General features: G+C 36.5%; 1 protein-coding gene across 1 annotated transcript in view; it reads left to right on the top strand.

Moving 5' to 3' along the window:
• Mypn (myopalladin) overlaps nucleotides 1–18004 on the top strand; it is a 76147-nt gene that overhangs the window by 8528 nt on the left and 49615 nt on the right. Inside the window, exons 2-3 of the mRNA XM_005325976.4 lie at nucleotides 13120–13295; nucleotides 15478–15529. Of these exons, the coding sequence (XP_005326033.1) occupies nucleotides 13120–13295; nucleotides 15478–15529 (228 nt within the window). The remainder of the gene's footprint in view (nucleotides 1–13119; nucleotides 13296–15477; nucleotides 15530–18004) is intronic.

Below are 18004 nucleotides of genomic sequence, written 5' to 3'. Positions count from 1 at the left end.
GCAGGTAAACCATTGTGGTTTTTGTTTGTTTCTGATTGGATAACCAATTTTTCCAACAGATGCTTATGGAAAAGTACATCTTCTCCCCACTTTTCTCTAGTGCTGGTTCTATCATTCAGCAAAATTCCATGTACTTGTGGATATAGTTCCGGGCTTTCTGTTCTTTTCCTGCAAACCGCATATTACAATAGGTTTTTCATAGTTCTTGATTTCCAATTTTTTTATTTTAAGAATTTTTGGTTCATTTTGATCTTTTTTCTACAAGTTTTAGAATCATCATGACAAATTTCACTAACATTTTTAAAATATAATAAGATTTATGGAATTGAATCTATAGATCAGTTTATAGGGGATTTGATATATTCAAAATATTGAGTTTTGGGGTGGGGTACCAGGGATTGAACCCAGGAGGGTTCGGCCACTGAGCCACATATCCAATTATTTTTTATTTTGAGATAGGTTCTCAATAAGTTGCTTTGGACCTTGTTAAATTGCTGAGGCTGGCCTTGAACTTGTGATCTTCCTGCCTCAGCCTTTGGAGCCTCTGGGATTATGTGTGTGTCATTGAACCCAGCTAAAATATTGAGCTTTAATATTCAAGAGCAAGGTATATTTTTCCATTGCTTGAATATCTTTTAATAAAGATTTATAATTGTTTCTTAGAGTCTTACAAATCTTGAGTTAGCTTTATGCATAGGTATCTAATATAATGGTACCTTTTTAAAAAATTATATTCTATTTTTATTACATATAGAAATGTAGTTGACTTTATAAATTTCATGAAATAATTCTTTAGGAAATTTTTATTCAACAACTGCTAAATTCATGAAAATTGATCATAGATTTTTTTGAATATTCTTCCTGTCCAATCAATCCTCTCTTGAACTTCATTCTTTTCCCTTTTTCAGTTGGCTAAGCCTTCAAGTACAATGTTAAACAGAAATGCTGATGCTAGGTGCTCCAGGCTTATTTTTAATCTTAACAAGAATACTTTCCATTTTTCAATATTACATAGGATTTTGTTATAAATCCTTTTGTCTAGGAAGAATTTTTTTTTAAATAATGAATGGAAATGGAATTTTATTAAACACTGCATTTATTAAGATTGTTATTTTTCTTTGTTAATTTGGTACAGAATGTTAGTTTTACAATGTTAAATGAAACTTGAATTCTCAAGAGAAACACAAATTGGTCATAATTTATTATCTTTTTTTATATTTCTAGATCTTGTTTGCTAATACTTTAACTTTTACGTTTTTGTATGAAATTGACTTCAATTTTCTTATTCATACTTTTGTCAGAAAAGAATTGCTACAAAAGCAGCAAATATCACTCCAAAAGTGATATTTAATCAGTATAATTGGTACAGCCCTTGAGTGTGCCTGTGGTTTTCTTCATTATGATTGGTTAGGGTATCCATTCTGAAGCAGCTGTTAATCTTTTTGAGTATCACTTCTGTCTCTGCAATGTTGCATAGGAATTCTGACATTTAAAGTTTGTGTAGAGGAATAAATCCCTCTGAAAGGAGGTTGGAAAGGTACATCCTAAATGGAAGGAGAAAAATGGGGCTCATTAAAAAAAAAAAAAGTTGCTTCAGAATGGCATAAGTAGTCAACTACACTGAATACTAATTAGAAGTCAAGTGAGATAAAAACTGGAAGGTATCATTTGATTTAATAATATGGAGGCCACCAATGGCCTCAGTAAGAGCAGTTTTGAGAGAGTGACAGGTACAGAAGGCAAATTAGAAGTGATTTAACTGTGAAAAGGGCACTATATCAAAATGGTAGACTGAGCTCATGGGTCTATCTTACATTCCAGCACCCCAAAATGTAACTGGAACACAACATAGAATACCATCTGTAAGTGCAAAATTTTTAGAAATTTCCCACAGGTAGAAATTCCATATGGAAGGCTGGGTTGTAGCTCAGTGTAGAGTGCTTGCCCAGTATGTGTGAGGCACTAGGTTCGATTCTTAGCCCCTCATATAAATAAATACAAATGAAGGTCCATCAACAACTAAAAAAAATATTAAAAAGAAAAGAAATTTTATATGGAGGGTCAGATCCAAATTTTGTGAGCCTTGAAGCTTATAAAAATTGGGAGGTCCCCTGTAAGATAAATAAAGCCAAATCATGAATGCAAAATTAAGCATAGGGCCTAAGAAGGGAGCCATGTCAATGAGAAACCTAGTTTTTTTTTTTGTTTTTTTTTTTTTTGGTTTTATACTAAATTTACCTCTAAGCACAAGGAATCTGTTTGACAAGGAAAACCAAAATCCAAATCATATCCCAGAAAAAAAGTACTGTGGAGCTGACAACTCTTCTGGGTATACTCTAGGCTCAGAGGCATGAGACAGAATAAGCAGGAGAGGGCCCTGGGCAGTCAGGGTGATTAATCTGGGAATTACAGTCAGAGCAGCTGTGCAAGTCAGTGCCTCCCTCTTCCCTTGTTTAGGCTGAACAACAAGCACAGCCCTAAACACGGAAGCCAGAGCAGCAAATGTGTTCTGAAAAGACAGGGCAGTGTCCCAGATAGCTAACAATAGCCAGGAAGTCAGAGGAGCTACTGGTACACAATGTTCACCTACCTAAAATCATGGTCTGCCTCTCCCCAACAATCACCAGCAACCACTCCTATAATCAGAGCCTACATCCCCTAACATGCAAGGTTTTCCAACAGGTAGGGGAAATCAACACAGTGAAAGGCTCCCAATTGAGCAAATAGAAGAATTTATTCTTGAAAGAAAAATTTAGAGTAGCAAGCAGAAGGAAGAAGTTATACTTTAAACTATGTAATATGGAAAGTCAGGCATGGTGGCACACATCTATAATCCCAAAGGCTCCAAATGCTGAGGCAGGAAGATTGCATGTTCAAAATCAGCCTCAGCAAGTTAGTGACGCCTGAAGTGATTTAGCAAGACCCTGTGTCATAACAAAATAAAATAAAAAGGGCTGGGTATGTGGTTTAGTGGTTAAGAGCCCCTGGGTTCAATCCCTGGTACAAAAAAAAAAAAGTAATATGTAAAGATTCAAATACATTGAGTCAAAGACAACAAAACTGGAAAATTCATGTTCATTCATTCAATAACAATTCATCCAACACACTCTATGCATCACATACTCAGGAGTTCTTACAAACAAAGCAAAGTTCAGCGCCATATTGCATTCTACTTGAGGTTAAAGAGAATAAATAATAAACAATAACTTTTTAGATTTTATTTTTATATTTATTTATTTATTTATTTGGTACAGGGGATTCAACCAAGGGGTACTTAACCAGTGAGCTGTATCCCCAGCCCATTTTTTATATTTTATCTAGAGACAGGGTCTGGTTAAATTGCTTAGTGCCTCACTAAATTGCTAAGCCTAACTTTGAACTTGCAATCCTCCTGCCTCAGCCTCCTGAGCTGCTGGGATTATAGGCATGCATGTGCCCAGCCATAAATAATAAATTAAATAAATAAATGAATTATGTAGTGATTTAGCAATAACTACAATGAGATGAAGGAAATGAAGAATTTCTAACCCTATCCAAAGTAATTTCATCTTTTTCATTTTTTTTAAATCTATTGATGGAAGAAATTCTTTTACTTTAAAAACAATTCTTTTTTTTAATTGGTTCTTTTAAGTTATACATCATGATAGAATTTATTTTGATATAATTATACAAGCATGGAATATATCTTATTCTAGTTAGGACCCCATTTTTATGGATGTACATGATGGTAGGATTCACTATGGTATATTCATTTAAGTACATAGAAAAATTATTTTGAATTCATTCCACTGTCTTTCCTTTTCCTATTCCCCCTCCCCTCCTTTCATTCCCCTTTGTCTATTCTACTAAACATCTATTCTTTCCTTCTCCCTCTTTATTGTGGGTTAGCTTCCACATATTAGAGAAAACATTAGACCTTTGGTTTTTGAAGACTGGCTTATTTCACTTAGCATGATAGTCTCCAGGCCCATCCATTTACTTGCAAATTTACAATAGCTTAGCTATTGTGTATTGAGCTGCTATAAACATCAATATGACTGTGTCACTGTGGTATGTGGATTTAAATCTTTTGGATACAAACCAGGGAATGGGATAGTTGGGTCAAATGGTGGTTCCATTCCTGGTTTTTTGAGGAGTCTTCATACTGCTTTCTATCCCATCAACAATGTATAAGTGTATCCTTTGCCCCCTATCCTTGCCAACATTTATTGTTACTTGTATCCTTTTTATTTTTAATATTTTTTTAGTTGTAGATGGACACAATATTTTATTTTATTTATTTATTTTTATGCACTGCTGAGGATTGAACCCAGTGCCTCTCACAAACTAGGCAAGCACTCTACCACTAAGCCACAACCCCAATTATTCTTGATAATTGCCATTCTGACTGGAGTAAGATGAAATCTCAGTGTAGTTTTAATTTTCATTTCTCTAATTGCTAGAGATGTTGAACATTTTTTTATATGTTTGTTGACCATTTGTATTTCTTCTTCTGAAGAATGTCTGTTCATTTTTAAAAAAGTATTTTCACAGTCAGGCACGGTGGTGGTGGTGCATGCCTATAATCCCAGAGGCTGGGGAGGCTGAGGCAGGAGGGTCATGAGTTCAAAGCCAGCCTCAGCAAAAGCAGGTGCTAAGCAACTCAATGAGACCCTGTCTCTAAATAAATACAAAATAGGCCTGGGGACATGACTCAGTAATGGAGTGCTCCTGAGTTCAATCTTTGGTACTTACCGCCTGGAAAAAAAAAAACACATTTATTCATTCTCTCTTGTTATATCTAAAATTGGTGATGTAGCAAGGTATGGTCTTGACATCTTCATATAGATAATTGCTTATATATGCCTTTCTTAAGTTACCATCAGGTGGAAGAAGATTCCACTATGAATAACTCAATACATTTTAATAAAACTTTAAAAAAAAACTATCTTCCTGCATTCATCCTTATGTTTTATCCAGTAAAACACAGCCACTGGACATGAAAACTTAAGTTGTTTTTTTTTAACTTAATAGCAATTAAACAGGACATTCAAAAGGCCAAATTGAGTCACAAAATCCAACATAACTTTGAGTCCTGTTAGTCTTTGTGGTATTTATTGCCCAGAAAGGGACATTAAGAAAGAGACATTAAGGAAATAAACCTACAAATAAATATATGATTAAAAATGACATATTTTCTACAAAAGAAAAGAAAAGGGTATGAGAAGAAAGAAGCATAGGTAGAAAAAGGACTTTGGAAGGGCTAGGGCAAGGTTGAAGTTGGACTCTGAGTCATTATTCTTTTAATGAGCATTATTCCTGGTGAGCCAGAATATCACATTCAAATTACATTTAGAAGTTGTTAATGTGCTAAAACAATGAGTCATAATATTTATCCAAGTCATATTTTAGATGAAATAGTAACTTAACAGCAGAATGATGATTTGCAGCCAAAAAATCCAGTTAAATCTGAAAATGTGTTTCTTCGGTATCCTCCTTTCCCAGCTTGGTAGGTAGCCAAATTAGCAGATCTGACCAGCTATACCAGTGCATCAAAGGTGGATCCTTCTCTGTCATTTGGACCTACCCTGTTTCCCAGAACTTTGACTCATTTCTGCTAAGCCATGAATCACATCTGGCACCTGCTGCCATTCTGTAAGGGTCATTAGGACTTGGCTTTCTAAAAATGTGCTCTGGTAAGGACATTTCTGTGAAAGCATGCCCTAACATGGATAGACTTTGAGGAGAGTATGTTATTCTCCTACCTCAGAATTCTTCAGGATAGCAGGGTAGATTTAAGACTCTTTCACCTCAGCATGTTATTTCTGAGCCACTCATGGTATTATAGACAGAGACATGGTTACTACTTGTTCTTTGGGATTGTTTGAAGCCATCATGGCCATTTGAGTAGGGATTAGATCAGTTTTGATTGAGAGTTCCACAGTTTGAATCATTCCTCTTAACTTCTTCGGGCTAACCAATTATTAATGGATGATTTCATTCTCATCTTGGTAAAGATAAGAAATCTAAAGAATTGAGATAATCCTGTAATATTTATAGAAATAAAGGATTTCTTTTTTTGAAATAGCTGTTTATATTTGTTTCATCAAATAAATAGACCTACATTACTTAAAAATCAAATACTAAAGAACAGACTACTTTCAACTCTCTGCAGTTTCCTGTTTATTTCCCTTTTGATTTCTGAATAATATACCAGTGATTCTCAAAATTTTGATTCTCAGACCCCCCTTAATAATCTTAAAAAATGATTGAGACTCAAAATAGGTTTTGTTTATAATTATTTACTATATTGAAATTAAACTGAGAAATGTTTTAAATATTTATGCATGCATTCCCTGACCCCTCCCCACCCCCTGCCCCATTTTGTACTGGGGATTAAATCCAGGGTGAGCTACTTCCCAGCCCTTTTTATGTTTTGTTTTGAGACAGGGTCTTGCTAAGTTGCTTGGGGCCTCCCTAAATTACTGAGGCTGACCTTGAACTTGGGAATCTTCCTTCTTTCTTCTCCCAATCTGGAATTGTAGGCATACACTACCACACTAGCAATTCATTCATTTTTAAATAACAATAATAAACATGTTAAAATGAATAATTTTACAAGGAATAGCTTTTCCAAAGCAAAAAGTTTTAGTGAGAAGAGTAGTATTATTTTATAGATTTTACAAAACTCTTTAGTGTCTAGCTTACCAAAAGATAGCTGGATTCTCACTTATGCTTCTACATTCAGTTTATTGTAATGTGCTGTTTAGGTTGAAGTCAGTGCAATAAATACAGTCTTATACAGATATGTTTTGGAAATAGGAGGAGCATTTTAATAACCTTTCAGATCTTTGTGGCTATTGCTATTTAATACTACAACAAAATTCAACTAGCAGTAGTTTCCTGAAGGTTAGTTGCAATGTGAAATCTGAAACCATACCGATGAACTTTTGTCCTTTGCTATTCTAAAACCTATTGGTCTATTTTGACCTTTGAATAGATAACATTTGGTCATTTGGGAAATAAATAATGCAGATCTTCCAAAGGGTAAAGCAATTTATTATATAATATCAAAAATATTTTTTATTTCATCTAAATACTTTTGGATGAAATAAAAAGTCTTTAAGTATTGAAACCCTAAACTCACTCTGGGGGGATACAAATTTTCTAGTTTTTTTCCTGAAAGCTCTTTTTTTTTTTTTTCCATTGGCAATGAATACTATCAGTTGTTTTTACTTGAAATGACAGGCTTACTTCCATTATTTTTGAGAAAATAAAGAATATTAAAAAGACATGGCAGGCTGGGGTTATGGCTCAGTGTTAGAGCACTTGCCTCACATATGTGAGGCACTGGTGTTGAGAGCTACAGCCGAAGGGGCCCCAGCAAACTTCCACCTGCCAGCAAACTTCCAGCTGCCAGCTGATGATTGGCTCACAGCAGCCCCAGCAAACTTCTAGCTGCCAACTGATTGGCTCCTCTGCGGTAATGCTCATTGGGCTATTTCCCCGCCCTTTCAGACCACGGAGCTATTCATTGGGGGACTTTTTTTGGCTCTGCCCACTGCGACCCAGCCAATCAGCCTCAAGAGCAGGAGGAGTGGGGGAGGTGGAGAGGCTTGTGGGAAGCCGGTGGTGGCAGTTTGACTCTGAAGGTTTTTCCTGAGGAGCTTTGTGGTGTGGTGTGTGGTTCTAAAAATAAAGTTCGTTTCTTTTGACAAGTGACTCCTGAATTGTGCCCAGCCAGACTGCGGCACACTGGGTTCAATTCTCAGCACCACATAGAAATAAATGAATAAAATAAAGGTCCATCAACAAATAAAAACAATTTTTTTTAAAGACATGAATTCAAAGTTGATTTTTATTTTATTTTTTTCTATACAGGGAATTGAACCCAGAGGTGTGCTCAATCAATCAATGAGCCACATCACCAGCCCTTTTTTATATTCTTAATTTAGAGACAGGGTCTCACTAAATTGCTTAGGGCCTCACTAAGTTTCTGAGGCTGGATTTGAACTTGCCATCCTCCTGCTTCAGCCTCTCAAACCACTGGGATTATAGGCATGCTCTACCATGCCCAGCTCAATATTGAAATTTAATAAAAGTCATGATTTTTATTGCTTTGTCAAGGAAATTTTTTCTTGAAACTGTATTTTTTTTTCTCTTACTATGAGCATGGTAGTGGATCCAAAAACCATCCTCAGTTTTGTGACAGTGCTTTAATTTGTGTTGCTAATAAAGAATCAGCAGCTTTACCCACTGTGTCTTTTGCACCGCCAGTGTAAATATCAACACAGTGAAAGGGCAAATAACCTAGTAAATTCTTGTTTTCACAGAAAGTGAACCACCGTAAAATGCTTACACTGCTGTTGCTTGCCATGCTAATGTAAGCTACTTTCTATTGATTTCCTGTTCTGTAAAGTAGAGGTTTAGTGCCCCTATATTAAACCAGCACCCTTATTTTATTTTTACATTTTTCAATATGATCATAACATATTGTTGTTTTTAAGAAATATTTAATTTTTATTTTATTGTTAACATATAAATATTGTTCACTACCAAGCCTCATAAGATAAAATGAATATTTCTTTGCTTATATGGTCATCTCTATGTTCTCAGGCGACTGATTCCAGGACTCCCCAGTGAATACCAGAATCTTCAGATACTCAAGTCCCTTATATAAAGCCATTAGTTTAATATTTGCATATCACATAATCTATGCACATCATCTAACATACCTTTTTTGGGGGGGTAGGGGGGTAAGGATTGAACCCAGGACCTCAAACATGCTATGCAAGTGCTCTACCACTGAATTAAACCTCCAGACTTTCCCATCTCTAGATAACTTACAATACTTAGTATAATGTAAATGATTTGTTAATAGTTATTATACTGTAGGGAATTAGGGAAATTACAGGGAAAAAATCATACTCGGTACTGACACAATTTTTTTTTTCCAAATAGTTTTGATCCACAGCAAAGGTTGAATCTGAAGATGAGGAACCCACAGATATATAGGGCCAAATGTATTCCTTTTTATTTTGACCTAAAGTCGATTATTGTCTTGGTTCTTGGTGTCTATTTTCATATGACTCAGTTCTGTGGTCCTTTCACAAATTTGTCTTGGTTTTCCAATCAATCTGTGAAAATTCAAAAAATTCTGTTCCGTGCAGTTAAGCCTAGGATGCTCCACCAGGCCCATTTTTCCCCCCTAGAGAAATCTCTTCTGCAGGCCTTCTTCTCCTACTCCAATATGGAACAGCTGCTTGTTCAGCCTGCAACTCAGCCTTCTTCCAGGGATATTCCCTAACTGCTCAGATGTAAGGAAGGAACCTGAAATGGTGGGTTAGAGCTCATTTTTCCAAATTTGTAACTAACATCCTTGGTTGTTGTCATTATCAATTTTGTTTTGTTCCCCTTTTTCTTGTCTGTTTTGTTTTTTCAGTCCTGGGAATTGAACCCAGGGGCACTCTACACTGAGCTATATCTGTAGCCCTTTTCTTTTTTGGGGGGTGGGGGTAACCAGGGATTGAATTTAGGGACACTCAACCGCTAAGGCACATCCCCAGCCCTATTTTGTATTTTTTTATAGAGACAGGGTCTCACTGAGTTGCTTAGGGTCTCGATAAATTGCTGAGGCTGGCTTTGAACTCGAGATCCTCCTGTCTCAGCCTCCCGAGTTGCTGGGATTAGAGTTGTGTCCCATCGTGCCCAGTGCCCTTTTCATTCTTTAAATTTTGAGATAAGGTCTTGCTAAATTACTGAAGCTGGCTTAGAATTTGCCATCCTCCCGCCTCAGTCTCCTGAGTAGCTGGGATTACCAGTGTACACCACCATGCTTGGTTCCGGGGTTCCTCCATATCTCCTTCCCTTTTGTTAGCAATCTTGTGTTTCCAAATCCCAAAACTCTCTGGAATTCTGCTGCATAGATTGGCCATGTCCTTTACTGCCATCTCCAAGAAGGCTTTTGCTTTTCACATTTCTCAACTCTTCTGACTGCTCAACATGCTTTCCATCTTCCAAAAGTTTCTGAAATTTCAGGTCTGCTGTTGTCTCCCCTTCCATTCTTTTTGTCTTTGTGGTATTGAACCTTTACAAAAAATTATCTTATTCTCATTTTAGAGGCATTTTAGGAAGGGAGTAAAGATAACACATTTTCTCAATTTGTCATGTTTGATTTGACACCCAGATTTTGTATTTGGAACTACGTGTTCTGAGGCTTTGTTCATTATAAGCTCCTTAGAGCTAGTGAGATTTGTGCTCTGGGAGATTTACAAACCCATCTCCTCAGCTGCCTTTATTGTGTACCACTGCCACATCAGAACTCAAAGACTGGAAGATAATTTGATGAAGCAAATAACACACTCACAAAAAGGTGAAAAAAAATTTAGAAGACCTAACAATCATTGAAAATAGGTGGTAACATGTAACTTTGAGTAGGAGGTGACATCTGAGCCAAGTTTTGGTGCATAAGTTCTATTTGCAGTTGCTGAAAGGCAGAGGAAAAGAATCTCAGAAAAACATGAGCAGTGACTTGAATATGGGGGTGACCACGACATATTTATGGAACAGTAGAGAACAGTTTGACTGTTAGAAAGTAGTTGAGTAGGTGGGTTTCCTTTAATGTGCTTTAGAATTTTACTTTATATAAATGGTGGGAGGGAAGAATTAAAGTACTGAGTAGTTAGATCTGAAATGACAGTGAAGACTAGTAAATACCAAGATTCTTTAATTTTTTATACTGATTAGTTATAATATTCCTCCCCTTAATTGCTTTTTGTTATGTTGATTAATAATTATTTCAAAAAGTAAAAACAGTATAAAAGGATAAAAGGACACATCTTACTCCTATAAATCATCATCCACCTTGTGTTACCCCCACAGGCAGCTACTCTTAACTTTCATTTTATTCTATCCAGTTTTCTTTATGCAAATGCAAATGAGTTAATATCTTATTTCTTGCCTCCCTAAATCTGTTTCCTATGGCTGCCATGACAAATTTTCACAAATCGGATGACTTAAAACAACAGAAATTTATTCTCATACAGTTCGGAAGAATAGAAGTCTGAAATCAAAGTGTCATCAAGATTGGGTGAGGTGGCCTAAACCTGTAATCCCAGCAACTCAGGGAGGCTGAGGCAGGAGGATTGAAAGTTCAAAGCGAGCCTCGGCAATTTAATGAGCCCCTACACAATTTAATGAGACCCTGTCTCAAAATAAAAAAGAAAATGGGCTGGGGATATAGCTCAGTGATAAAGCATCCCTGGATTAAATCCCTAATACCCCCCCAAAAAAAGGTGGGTGGGTCACCTGGGCTGTGTTCCATTTGAGACTCTGAGTAAAATCCTTCCTTGCCTCTCCCTGGTTTCTGGTAGTGGATATCAGTCCTTGGTGCTCCTTGGCCTACAACTGCATCACTCTCATCTCTACCTCTGTCATCACATGGGGTCCCCCATGTGTCTTTATTTTTATGCAGGATTTTCATTCTCTTATAAGAACCTCAGCCATATTGGATTAAGGCCCACCTTAACTTGATTACATCTGCAAAGACTTTTTAAAGACATTTTTTTCAAATAAGATCATATTCTCAAGTACAGAGGGTTAGGACTTCAACATATTTGGGGGGGTATATAATTCAATCTATAACTCTTCATTTCTTAAACAGAGCTAACACCCTATATCTACTATTTTGCAGCTTACAATTAAAATATAACTGTGTATCTTAGGATTCTTCCACATCAGTGATCTTATTCTCTTTTTAGATCACAGCATGTTCCACTGTGTGGCTCTATTGTAGTTTATTGATCTGTTACCTAAAAATGGACACTTGGCTTGTTTTCAATCTTTGACTATTTCAATGAGTAGCTTGTACATATATCATTTTGTGTGTATGTGGAAGTCCATCTGTATGATAGATTCCAACAAGTGGGTTTGTTAGGTCCAAGAATAAATATATGTCTGATTATGGCAGTATTTCCACATTCCTTTCATAGGTGTTATGCCATGTTACATTCCCACTAATGACGTATGAGAATGATCAAACCTTTAGACTTGCCAATCTGTGATATGAGAAGTGACATTTCCATTGAACTTTAATGTTTATTTTTCTTATTATGCACCTCCACATCTTCAACATCATTTTATATTATTATTTTGTATAAACTTTTAGCCAGAAAACTTGGCCAGGTAGAAACTTGTATTATAGTATAACATCAGTTATATAGAATTATAATTAAATACTTAACTTAGGTTATTTTCCAGAATGGGCTCTCTCCTAGGAAAATATGACTCATCCTTCTTACTTTAGTGACTCAAGTAACAGAACAAATTAATTTTCAGTTAGGTCAGATACAATTTAACAGCAGGGATGAGTGTATACCACTTCACAAAGCTTTATTATCTATTCAATGTTCTCTAAATAAGCTAAAGAAGTGTTTATTTAATGCCCACTATAGAAAGCTGAAAGGCACTTTTGGAGAAGTCAAGTTCCATATCAAACACCTTCGTCTTTCTACCCTACTCTCCTACTCTTCCTAGTTGGCTGTACTTGCTTTCTGTCTTCTTGCAATTGTACCCCACCCTTTTTTTTTTTTTTAATTCCCGGTGCTAAGAATCACACCCAAGGCCTTGTACATACCCAACCCTTTTTATTTTTTATTTTGAGATAATTTAGTCTCCTAAATTGCCCAAGCTGCCCTAGAATTTGCTATCCTTGTGTTTCAGATTGCCAAGAGGCCGGGATTGCAGGCATGGGCCACTGTACCTAGCTTGTATCTTTTTTTGCTGGTGCTGGGGATTGAATTTGGGCCACTGTACCTACCTTGTATCTCTTTTTGGTGGTGCTGGGGATTGAACTTGGGGCCTTGTGCACGTAAGGCAAGCACTCTACCAACTGAGCTATATCCCCAACCCTTGTATCATTCTTAATAAGAGCAACTTTCCAATCTCATGAGTAAAGTGTCAATGTGATTTGAATACTGCCAAGTCTCTCATTGTCATGATCAAATAACAGATTGTTTAATGTTCTGACTCTTAGTTTTTCACAGTGTAAAAAGAAAACTGTGAAAAACTATCTAGAGCCATCTATATTATTAAGTCTTGTTTCTTTAGTTGTGTCCAAAGGCCATATTCCCTTACTTGCAGGTGGTACTGTGAAGGCAAGGAGCTTGAAAATTCCCCAGACATTCACATTGTCCAGGAAGGAAATCTGCATTCGTTAACCATTGCTGAAGCCTTCGAAGAGGACACAGGACGCTATTCCTGCTTTGCTTCCAACATCTATGGGACAGATTCAACTTCTGCTGAAATTTATATAGAAGGTAATGTAAAATACTCCTGAAGCTTAATGCATATATTTATAATAAATACATTTTTAAATTTTTTTTCAGTTGTCAATGAACCTTTATTTTATTTATTTATTTGTATGTGATGCTGAGAATTGAACTCAGTGCCTTACACATGCTAGGCAAGCACCCTACCAATGAGCTACAACTGCAGCCCTAAATAAACATTTATTGAGGGCTATTCTACCAAAAAAAAAAAAAAAAACCAGTAAACTTACATATTGATGAATGTATATTATGATGAGATACAGAAAACAAGTGAAATAAATATATAAAATATATAATATGATAGGTATATGTAACTAGAAAAATAGCAAGAAAGATGGCTAGGAGTTATATGTGTATGCGTGTGAGTGTGTAGGGGTGTGTGTGTGTGTGTGTGTGTGTGATTTTAGATAAAGTGGCAGTGAAGATTTCCCTAACCAGGTGACATTTGAATGGAGACCTAGGGAAGTGAGAAAGTGAGCCCCAAAGATAGTCAAGAGAAAACCACACAAGGCAAAGGAAGCAGCAAGTGCAGTGGCCCTGAGGTGAGAGTCTTAAGGTAGAGAGGAGCCAGCATGGCCAGGCTCCTCATGCCAAGGGAAAAAGTAATATGAGAACTACTAGGGAGGCTAATGCAGGAAGGTCACAAGGTGGAGACGAGTCTGGGCAAATTAAGGAGATTATGGCTCAAAAAAAAATATATATATATATATATATTGTCTACACACACACACACACACACACACACACACACACACGTGTAGAATGTAGTTTGATGGTAGAGTGCTTACCTAGCATCTGTGAGGTCCTGAGTTTAATCCTTAACAGCACAAAAAGAAGAGAAATGAAAGGCAAATTTGGGGCTGTGGTGTAGCTCAGTGGTAGAGCACTTTAGCACGTGTGAGGCCATGATTTCAATCCCCAGTACCACCCAAAACAACACACACACACACAAAAAAAAAAAAAAAAAAAAAGCAATAGAAGATGAGGTCAAAAGTACAAGATGGGGTTAAAGTAGAGGGAGGTAAATGAGCAGATCATACAAATCTTTGTACGTTGTTGCAAGGACTTTGGTTTTACTCTGAGTCAGATGGGAAATTCTGGAGGTAGAGAGATGGCATGACCTGATTTAGTTTTTAACAGAGTCACTCTTGCTTCTTGTTGAGAATATATTGCAGAGAGTCAAAAGTAGAAGCATGGATACCAGTTGGGAACCTTGGAAAAGCATTTATCTCAGTAGAAAACTTAGATGATTAATTTTAGGAAAGAAATCAATCTATGTTACTCCTGTATCTACTAAGTTTTGTTCCTATTTTAAATCATCCTCTGAGTTTTTTTCTGGGGACCATTCGTCAGTACTTTTTCTACCTATTATACCTTAGGTACACCTTGGTTTTAGCACTTACATATTATACTACTATGGCATAAATGTCTGTTTACCAACTAGATTGCAAGGCCAGGACTGTCTCATCTTCTTTACTTTTATCTCCAATACCTTACATAACACCAAGTGCATAGTGAATATTTGATAAACATTTATTAAAGAAATACACTAGTAGGAATGTGTTATGTTTTTATCCTCAAATTCTCAGAGTATGATAAATACCTCCAGATTTAGCTCTGTTATATCTTCCTGGAATTCACTATCTTGAGAAGTAAATCCGGGATCAAGGCTGTGTTAACAGTGCTGAGATTGGATTGTTGGATTTTTTTTCTTTGTGGCAACTGGACTTCAAACACCCCCACTTCCAAAATGAAGTTTGACCTGCTAATATTAGGGCAGGACGGAAGAACATCCACCTACACCTACAATGTCTAGAATCCAATGTAATCCCTTCTTCTAGTCAATCTGTGTAGGCCAGAGCATGAGAATTTCTAACACCAGAGAATGGCTGCAAACCTGGACAGTCCAACAATATCAGGAGGTGTTTTACATAGTAGAGCACTTTGAAGTTGGACCAACTAGCTTAAACTCCATCACTAACTAGCTATGTGACCTTGAACAATTCCTTCAACTTTTAGGTGTCTTTCTCCTCATTTGTCAAATTGAATGTTAGTGTAGGGAATCACTGAGTTCATTTCTAAGTCTAAGATTCTTCAAATATCTAGAACTAGCTTAAAAATATTGAAAGTATTGTCTTTAAAAGCTCATATTTTGTTTTTAATTCTCCAGGAGTTTCTTCTTCTGATTCAGAAGGGGATCCTAACAAGGAAGAGATGAATCGGTAATTCTAATTTTCTATCTTATAGACTCAGTATCCTCAGATACTAAAAAAAGTCCTAACTGGTTACTAGAACTTGAGGAGAGAGGCAGATTTGGAGAAGACTCTACTTATTTTGCTTAAGTCTTGCTTAAGATTAATTGGAATATTCTCAGTATTTAAAATATGAGGTGACACTTGTAAAATATTGTATTTATATCTACAGAGTATAAAAACCAATAACCCAATAGTTTAAAAAGCTCATGTTTAGATAGGACTATAAGAACACAAAATTTGGTTATCCTAAATTATATATTAAATATATTTTAACTTTTATATATTATTTATAATTTTATGTATTTTATATACATATCATTTAAAAATATTTACATCTCTTATTTACTGTGTGTATATATGTATAGATGTGTGTATATGTTCATATACATATATTTGATCTGGAAAAGTTATATCCTTTTTGCTAAATAGCTGTACTATATACTGAACAAACTTGCATCCATTCATTTGTTAGTTTCTGCAACCATTGACTGAGCACCTACATTACCCCAGGCACTACACTAGATGCAATGGATATTAAGAAAAGTCAAGGCTGGCATGGTGGTGCATGCCTATGATCCCAGTGGCTCAGGAGGCTGAGACAAGAGGATCTTGACTTCAAAGCCAGCCTCAGCAACTTAGTGATCCCCTAAGCAACTCAATGAGACCCTGTCTCAACATAAAATATAAAAAAGAGCTGGGGATATGACTCAGTGATTAAGTGCCCCTGGGTTCAATTTCCGGTACAAAATAAAGAAATATCAGATGCTTCCTTCTTTCAGGAGGTTCACACCTAGTAGAAGGCAATATAGAGGTAGCAAGAAATGAATACCAAACATATAGATGATAAGAGTTATATAATAGTCTATGATGACCATGTGCATGGTGTACAGGACTTGGTACAAAAGAAGAGTTATTGGTTGGGGGTGCAGGGAGAGATCAAGAAAGGTTTTATAGAGTGGGTGATCCTAAACTGAACCTTTGAAGAACAGAAGGAGGATACCCCCCAAAAGGGAGAGAGGAGCATTCCAGCAGAAGTCCTGGGAATAGAAACAGACATAGTAACCATTCCTGAGGCTACCTGAAACAAACAGAAATATCTGGGAGCCTGGTTGAAGAGACGTAAACTGTGTTACCCCTATAGAGAGTAAGCTCCGTGAGGGCAGAAATCGTTTTACTCTTCAGAATCTTTTGTGTTTATCTACCTGGCAATGAGAATTTGCTTTCAGCTCCTGTGCAGGAACATTCAGGACCAGAGTCAAGGACGCTCCCTTTAACCCACTTCCTCATCATTCTCAAGGCCTTGCTTCAGTTTCTTCTTCCTGCTGGCCTTCCATGCCAGCCTCTTCCTTAGAGGGATGGATGCTCCAGCCCTCTTCTCTCTTCTACAGTCTCCAAAGTATTACTGATTATTCTCTATGAGATCATTCTGCTCCTATCATTTTCCTTCTTTAAAAAAAAAAAGATTATCTATGGGAAAACAAAATAAGAAACATTAAAAAAAACTTAAAGCCTTATTCAGTGGAGGATCCACTAGTCTTACCTGGCCTCCATCTTGGGCTGTCTACACTGCTCACATCTCAATCAAAACAATGCATGGTTCATCTTTTATTTTTCATGGCCAACTCCTACTTATCCTTCACAACCTGGACTAAGTATTCTTCCTCTTGGGTTTCTGTAATCAATTCCTCTTCTATTACACACTCATCACTCCTTCCTCAAGGTTTCCCATAAATATGTTAAAAACTTAATGGTATGAATTTTGATACATTAATTATGCAAGAAACAGTTCATTTATTTATTTGCTGTAAATCTAATTGTATTAGTTAAAATGTAACTTCAATTTTATATAATAGAAACCCAAATTAACTGTGATTTAAATGAGATAGATAGTTCTTATTTACATAAAAATCAGGTAAATGGCTTCGCATTCTAGTAGGTTTCAGTCTCCTACCAGGTTTCTGCTTCATCTCATGTTAAGGTACACCCTCATTTTCTTAGTTTAAGATACCAAGGAATAAAGGGTATGTCCATCTCCTTTGTAAGGTCAGCTCTCTAAATAGCATATTTCACTATCCCTCATATCCCCTGACTAAAAAGAGCCATTTGGCCACACCTAGTTGCAAGGAAGATTGGGGCATGTAGTCTTTTGGAGCAGTCATGTAAAGAAATCAGGGGTTTTGTTATTGCAGAAGAAAACCCATGCTTTAGAGACAATGATAGGCTTTGCATCACCATGTAATTCTGCTTCTTAGACTCCATCCTGCCTGGTTAGGATCTGTCATTATTGGGTGTCTCTTCCCCCTCCACAGTTATGCAAAGATTCCTTTGATAAATATGGAGCAGTATGGGAGCAAGCATCACTCTAAGCACCTGGCATGAATTATCTAACTCTCACAAAACCCCTGTGGAATAAGAATGACTATTCCCCCATTTTAGAGTTGA

This window comes from Ictidomys tridecemlineatus, chromosome 1, assembly GCF_052094955.1.
Source record: "Ictidomys tridecemlineatus isolate mIctTri1 chromosome 1, mIctTri1.hap1, whole genome shotgun sequence".
NCBI classification, from domain to species: domain Eukaryota; kingdom Metazoa; phylum Chordata; class Mammalia; order Rodentia; family Sciuridae; genus Ictidomys; species Ictidomys tridecemlineatus.
The sequence above is the reverse complement of the archived record's forward strand: the minus strand, read 5'-3'. Positions and strand labels throughout refer to the sequence as shown.